At 31.6% G+C, this 7,673-nt stretch overlaps 1 protein-coding gene across 1 annotated transcript; it reads right to left on the reverse strand.

Moving 5' to 3' along the window:
- Positions 1 to 311: 311 nt before the first annotated feature.
- Positions 312 to 1,803, reverse strand: LOC127125868 (protein SODIUM POTASSIUM ROOT DEFECTIVE 2). Its single transcript, XM_051054718.1, has 3 exons — positions 1,108 to 1,803; positions 891 to 966; positions 312 to 780 (listed from the first exon to the last, which is right to left on the reverse strand). Exons 1-3 carry the CDS (start codon positions 1,675 to 1,677, stop codon positions 602 to 604), a joined length of 825 nt encoding a protein of 274 aa, XP_050910675.1. The 5' UTR covers positions 1,678 to 1,803; the 3' UTR covers positions 312 to 601.
- Between the last annotated feature and the right edge of the window lie 5,870 nt (positions 1,804 to 7,673).

A 7,673-nucleotide genomic window follows, 5' to 3' on the forward strand; every position in this document is an offset into this window, starting at 1 on the left:
AAATAAGTGAGATAAATGGACTAATTATATTTGAATATTTCTCCACATAGAAAGGGAACTCAAACCCAACAAGACCAAACATGTATAAACCACTTATGCATTTTTCTCTTCATTCATCTCTTTATTTTTCTATTCTTTATTTATTTTTCCATCTCTTTATCTCTGATTTTACCTTTTTTACTTATTTCAGAACTTTATCTTTATTTAATTTATAAAATTAACTTAAACTTTTTTCTATTATCATTGTCCATTTCCTTATGCAGAGATTTTTTATGTATGCCTTAAAATCTGTTAGCTAGAAACAGGTGAAGGATATTAAATTTGATCTTACATTGCATCACCTGTGAGGCGTTCAACATGGATTGCAAGGTGGGTGTCTAAAGTGCTTTGAAGTTTGAACATCGTCATTCAACATTCCTTTGAGTGCTTTGAAGTTATATTATATATTATTACACGAACTATAGTTCGATTAATCTTATAATAATACCTCTTCAAAGCCACTGCTACACTTTTGCTTACATTCGCATTTACATCAATTAAATTACTACCTAACTCATACTCAAAGCATACAAAAACACCAACACTCTATTTTCCTCTTCAACTAGATCATAGCATTTGTTTTCTTTGTTTCACCAGCACCAGATCCATTTGGCGAAGCAGTTTCTGGCCAAATTTTCGCAGTTTTCACCTTTGATATGCTTGCCATAACACTCAAAGGAGTCACATCGCCAACTACTGTAACCTTCTTTGCTGCAAAGTCTATATTGAAGGACGTAACCCCTGAAATTTAATTAACAATACAAAAAAATTTATCAAATGTTAAATGTATAACAAAATCAAAGAAACCATTTGACTTATATGGTTTGAACAAGAGAGTATGATTTGCATACCTTGCATTCTAGAAAGATGTTTCCGCACTTTCCCTTCACAGCCTTTACAGTGCAGAGAAACCCTTAACACCACAACCTGCAACAAAGTTCATTCCAATCACACCAAACACCAGACATAACACAACACAGACACGTCGACACAGATGTCGTATTGGTGTGAGAGTCAGACACCTAAAACGTCTTTGATCAGAGGTGTCAGTTTGCGAGATATACTAACCTGGTTTGTAGAAGTAGACTTTGGAAGAGAGGAGCTAGAGTGTTGCTTAGATGAATGATTATTTTCATCTTCATGAAAAACTTGAGCTTTCTTTTTGCTATCATCAACCTTAGTTAAACCCAAAACAGGGTCATAATCTAACACACCATCTAAAGAAGTTATGTCATCAAGCAAATATCTTGAAGAAGTAGGAGGAGTGATTGAATCAGAAGGTGGTTTAACCCAACTCCTTCTTAGAATACTATCTAATGGTTTTGAAGTGAAACTATTAGCAATATGTTTATGTTCAGTTGTTTTATCAGTCGTTGTAGTAGTTTTCTTTTTCTTGGTTTTTTTGAGATCATGGAGAGGTTTTGGGTTGATGGGCGATGGAGAAGAAGAGGTAGGGAGAGTGAAATCTCTTGATGGAGTTCTTTTTGGATCTGTGATGATGGGGTTGTGGCGATCAATGGCTCTACCACCAAATTGAATGGTGTTTGAGGAAGAAGAAGAAGATGATGAAGCATGATCAGTGTTAAGACATATGGCAGTTGAGGCTTGTGATGCACAGAAGATTTCAATGCCTTTCATGTTTTTGATGGTTTAGAAATTAGAGATAAGGAAAGTTGGTAGTAGTGAATGGTTTTGAGGAGTGAGGTTGTGAAGTGGAGAGAAAGAAAACAGAGAAAGAGATAGGTATGTATAATTTTCAGATGGTTAATAATTAAAAAATGTGACAATTTCTGGGTGCATTACAAAAAAAATACTGTACTTTCAACATTTATTTTATTATATTTGATCATTTATTTAATAATTTAAAAGTAAAGATTTTCAATACAATTTACTTTTTGAATAAGTCTTTTCAACTTTTTGAAATGAAAAACTAAAACACCTCATTAAAAACGGTGATATAGCAAGATATTAGTCTATTCTTATTATATGTTGATTTAAAATTAGTTTATGAACGAATATGTATTTACATGAGTTTATTTAATTTTCGGTTGTGAATTAAGAAGGGAGGGGAATGGAGAGTGTTAAAAGAGAGAATATGTAAAATAAAATATTAATAATTTTATGATATAATTTATAAGTTTAGTCCGTACATTCAATATTATTTATGAGTTTAATCTCCTATAATTTGTATAATCTTGGATATCCCCTTCTTCTTATAGACTTAAGATTATATAGTTTCTTTTTCATTCATCTGATATTTTTTTTCATCTCGTAATTTTGTTAAAGAGTTTGGTGAGTCACTAAATACCTCTATCTTCAAGAATTTTCCACACTCCAATAAGTATGTTGTTTGGTCAAACCGCCTTACCATTACTCATCATTTTAAACGATTATTTTACCTATTGTTTATGAATTCGACTGTAGTAATTAAAGTTTTAATCTTCTTCTTTGACGTCAAGTCTTCCACATTTCCTTTATATCCTTTTCGTGAATCAAAACTTTATCTTCTTCATCTTTAACACACATCACTTGATCCAAATCTCTTTTCTTTCTTTCTCTTTCATTAGCAAACATATATATAGTTTTGTCTCCCTTCTTGATTCCTAAAGATTGGTATAGTTCATCAAAGTCCTGGGTTCTTGATTCACTCACCGCCTTCTTACTCTCATTTTTAACTTTTTTTATACTTTTCCCAAGTTTCGACATTTTTACATCTTTAACATTCTATAAAACAATCCTTTTTTACTCTAACTTTACTCTGGACACGTTCATTCTACCATCACGATTCTTTACTCCTAGGTCCAAAACCTTTTGATTCTCTCAATGTCTCTTTTACTATTCTGACTTTTTGAGTCATCTTATTCCACATATCATTTGCAGTTCCTTGTGATTGTCCAAACCCCCACTCCAAGAACTTGTGTTGAAAACTTCCTTGTTTTGGCCCTTCAAATGTCATCACTTGATCAATGGTGCTCCTATGTGACTTCTTCTCTTTGCTCTCCTATTGATTCTCATGTCCATAATCAATACTCTATGTTGGATAGTCAAACTCTCTTCTGGAATAACTTTAAACCTCAAGCAAATCTTCCTAATAAAAAATAAATCTATGTGACAACATGTTACCCCGTCCATATATGTGAATGTTCATCTCTTTTTCTAAATCAAGTATTAGTTATAGTGAGATCCAAAGTTGACGAAAAATCAAAGATGTTCATCTCTCCTTAGGATATATTCTGAAGTAAGACTTCTAAATGTTGGGGTTGATTAAAAATATACATGTTTAAGAAATCTCACATTGCTTAGTTTTGTAAAGGAAGATGGAGTGCAAGACTATATAAAGGATTCAAGCTCTTCATTACAAAATGCACCATTCAAAAGCACTTTAAGATTGTATTTGATTTTCTTTATTCTCGTATACTCTTGTGTTACAGTATTGTGAGATGTACTTAAATATTTATTTTAGAGGGTGTGAGTGTACTAAAGATCTAGGATGGTTGAGGGTAAATTATGTGTTGTAATAATTTTCACATATGTTATTCTTTGGTTATCATTTGATAACGGTCACGGTTTTTTCTCCGATTTTGGAGTTTCAACAATATGTCATTTTATTGTGATTGTTGTTTTATTTTATCTATATTAGTTATTTCCTACCAACTGGTATCAGAGTCGGTGGTTCGAGTAACATATCAGCTTTTTGTATCGAAAGTTTTTATAACGTGGTGGTGGTCAGGCGTCGTGTCTTGTTGAAATACTTATAACGTTGTAAGGGTGTCTGTCAACGGTAGTTCAAGTATGTGGATGAAAGAGCTTCCACTTGAGGCAGAGCATAATGAATGTACTCACACTTGAGAGAGAGAGATTATTGAGAAACAAGTGTGAGTTATTAGTTTCACATTCTTTGGAAAAGTGGAGGTTGAACACTTTATAAGTGAGAGGACCTATACACCTATTTCCTTAAAGTTTTTGGTGAATATATGGTGTCTCTCTCACTCGTTTTGGCGAGTCTTTGAACTTTATGTGAGTGTTTGACCCAATGTATATGTTTTCCTCTCATGATGACTCAACTGGTATTAGAGCTTTTTTGTTTGATCCGAGTATTGGAGTTTTTAGTATGCTTCATGGTTGTCGCTTTGTCTAATCTTCCACATCAGAAAAAAAAAGTGTGGTGTTATGAAAAAATTATTGAGCTGCAGCCAGAGCTTCTGTTGTGCAGTTTGGGTTAGAGAAAATTGATGTAATAATTATTTTTTACCCGAGGAAAGTTCAAGTCAAAGATATGTTTATACAACGGTTACACAAGGTGTAAGATTATGTCGATGGTTGAAGAGTTTCCTACCAACATGAAAGTTGCACCATAAGTTTTCAACTTGGTTTTTGACATGTGGAAATTCTTGATGTGGTTTACCTTCAATTATATACTCTTCTTTAGGTATGATAGTTTTTGAACTATGATTGTCGATGAAGACAATGTGAAATTTTTTGAAGTGATGTAGCTTCAAGTGACTATATTTTTTATGGTAAGTGAAGACAATGAAAGTGATACATTATTTTCAATCAAGGTGAAGATTGTTGGAGTTGATTGAAAACATACATGTTAAATAAGTTTTATATTACTTAATTTTGTAAAGGAATAAGAAGTTCAATGTTCTTCATTACAAAATGCACCAGTCAAAATCACTTTAAACTTGTATTATACTTTATTTATTCTCTTATACTCTTGTGTTAAAGTGTTGTGAGATGTCCTTAAATATTTATTTTTGAGGGGGTGGGTGTGTGTGTACCGGGGGTCTGGGGTGGTTGATGGTAAATTATGTGTTGTAATAATTTTTTATAATGTTATTCTTTGATTGTCATTTGACAACGACCGTGATTTTTCTTCGATTTTAGAGTTTCTCTATCATATCATTGTGTTGATTTTTCTTTTATTTTCTCTATGATAATTATTTCCTAATACTAAATCCTCTTAAAAATATACCTAAGTTATTCTGTTAACTCAATTTGAGAAGTATAAGTATTAATAACATTAAATGTGTCTTTTTCCACTTTAAATTTTAAACGTACGATTCTATCATCTACACTTTTCACATCCAGAATAATTTTCACCCCATTTCTTAATCTAATTTTTTTTAATGTATCAAAATTTAAATTTCGAATAGTCTAATTCTTTCGTTTTTTCACCTGTATACTTAATTTCTTGCTCCTAATAAATGAGAACTTTGCAAAATTATATATAATAACTTTTTTTTATAAAAAATTAATTATATTGTTTAAACTGTAAAATCACCTAAATACAATATAATTTAGAACGAAGAGAGTAATGCATAAAATTGTGAAAATGGAAGGAAGTAGTAGTAGTTAAAGTGGGAATGGAATGTTTTCCTTTAATCGTCACCAAGATTAGCATGACTTTGGATTATTGTTCTAATAAAGATCAAATATCAGTTGTTGTGGAGACCTCAAATATCAACAATAAATAACATTTGTAAAAGCTTATATACATTGTAGGTAATTTTCTAAAAAAGCTATACGTGGACATATTTACTTTTATGAGTAATTTTTCTAGAAATACGTTAGGTGTACATATTTTTCTGTCTCCAACTAGTTAATATTCAAATAATATATTTTTAAAAATACTTGTTATTTCAGACACAAATGCAATACTCAATTATACAAAACTGTCAATGGTTTTAACATGACAATAATTCTATCCAGAAGAAAAGAAAACATGACGACTCCAGCATTACTATTAAACGTTGAAAAAACATTTTTAGCAACAAAGAAAAGAAAGGAGGAATGTCCTAAATAAATGGTTATTTTCTACAAGAGTGAAAGTTAATCAATTTTATGATAAGACAGAACATATCAGAGAAACTTTTATGAGATACAACCAACACTTTTATTGCTATCAAGTCTTAAAAACATGTACTATACAATTATTGGCTGTGTCTCATAACAGTGTAGTTATTATTACAATAACTATACTGAAATTGTCTTAATAGTACCAATTTTCTTTCCATTATACGAAACAACATAAAAACATCACAATCACTAGTAAAAACCTTTTTTTACTGTATACTCTTCTCAGTTTCATATATGAACATTTTTGTTTCATTCATATAAAAATATACTAGTTTATAATTCAGATCTTTTTGTGTCTTCTGTATTTCACATATAAAAATAAATGTATGTTTACATATTGCACGACATGGGTGTACTATTGACTTTCACGGGTGTCTAAATGAATGTTTGTAATTATTAGTAATGATTTCTTATAAAAATGATTCTATTGTGAATGCAGACATGTCTTCGATTGACGTAAAATTCCAGCGACATGAGTTTCTGTTTGAAGGATAAAACAATTGCTGGCACAAAACACTGAATTTGCATGCTTGTTGGGCATGGCTTGTGTATTCGGTACTTGCCAATCAACATGATGGCAAATTGTCCTAAAAAAAATTTAGAATTGAAAATTTGGTCACATTTCACCCACCAAATTAATCGAGAGGAAAGCATAAAACCAGCTACTAGCATAAATATTTGATGCTAGTGGCACATGAATTATGCAACTTGAACAATGAACATAGTAAAGGTGTTTTTTAGGAGAATCAAAACACAGCATTATTAAGATTCTAATGGAACAAATTCGATCATTTGGAATTTTGCTTTTCTGTGTGTGGATTAGGTGCAAAGCCACTTTCTTTCTATCTTACCATCAAGTAAGTATCAAAAATAAAAGTTTGCTCCATAACTCTATAGAATCGGATGCTTCTATAGCTTTTTTTTCTTCTTCTTTTTCCTCTTTACTTTCTCTTGATTATTCCATGTTTAAAATGTTAACTAAAATTCTCTCTTATCTTTTTCCCTTTATTCCATTTTTCTTCAATTTCAGTCCAAAAGGTTTTAGAATGGCGGATGTGAGGCAAAATTGTCTTGGTATGAAGGATTAAATATTCAATTTGAATCAAATAATAAGAAACTAGTCACTTAATTGATTAAACTTGTAACTTGTCAAACTAAATTGAACCCATTTTTTTTTGAAAGAACTGATTCTACATATTACCAATTATTTATATATTAACGAAGCAAGATACTCCTATTGTTGGAACAAATGACAACAATGTGTTAAGTATATGTATGGGTGTAAATTGAAAAAAAAAAAGTAATTAGGTCTTACATATGAGATTTATACAATGTATAAGTGTTTCTAGAGTAGATATATTTCTCCATATTATTATTGGACTTTCGTATTTTCGACCGTGCAGGCGGTCCAGAACAATTGTCTATAAGTCTTTGTCTCCGTTTTGCGAGACGAGGGTTTGCGATATATGTTTCTACACGACCAAGGTTTTCAAAGACATGGAGGTCTTTGAAGAAACGTTGTCGTTCTTGAGAATAAATGTATTAAATGCTTTCCCCGTAAGACGTGTCGTGGTGCTAGGAATGACCGACACGTCTCCCCACTACAACATTTTTGGCTTTAGACAACGGCAGAAAAGTGCAGCTAAAACCATTAAAACCGTAGCCTAAGTCTTTAGGCGACGCTTTCTCACCTGTGGAATAAGCGGCCGTTGCCTATTGTTTTAGAGAGCGGATTTTTAACTTCTAACCACGGATTCAAAACACCGTTGCTTAAA

Source organism: Lathyrus oleraceus, chromosome 3, assembly GCF_024323335.1.
Source record: "Lathyrus oleraceus cultivar Zhongwan6 chromosome 3, CAAS_Psat_ZW6_1.0, whole genome shotgun sequence".
NCBI classification, from domain to species: domain Eukaryota; kingdom Viridiplantae; phylum Streptophyta; class Magnoliopsida; order Fabales; family Fabaceae; genus Lathyrus; species Lathyrus oleraceus.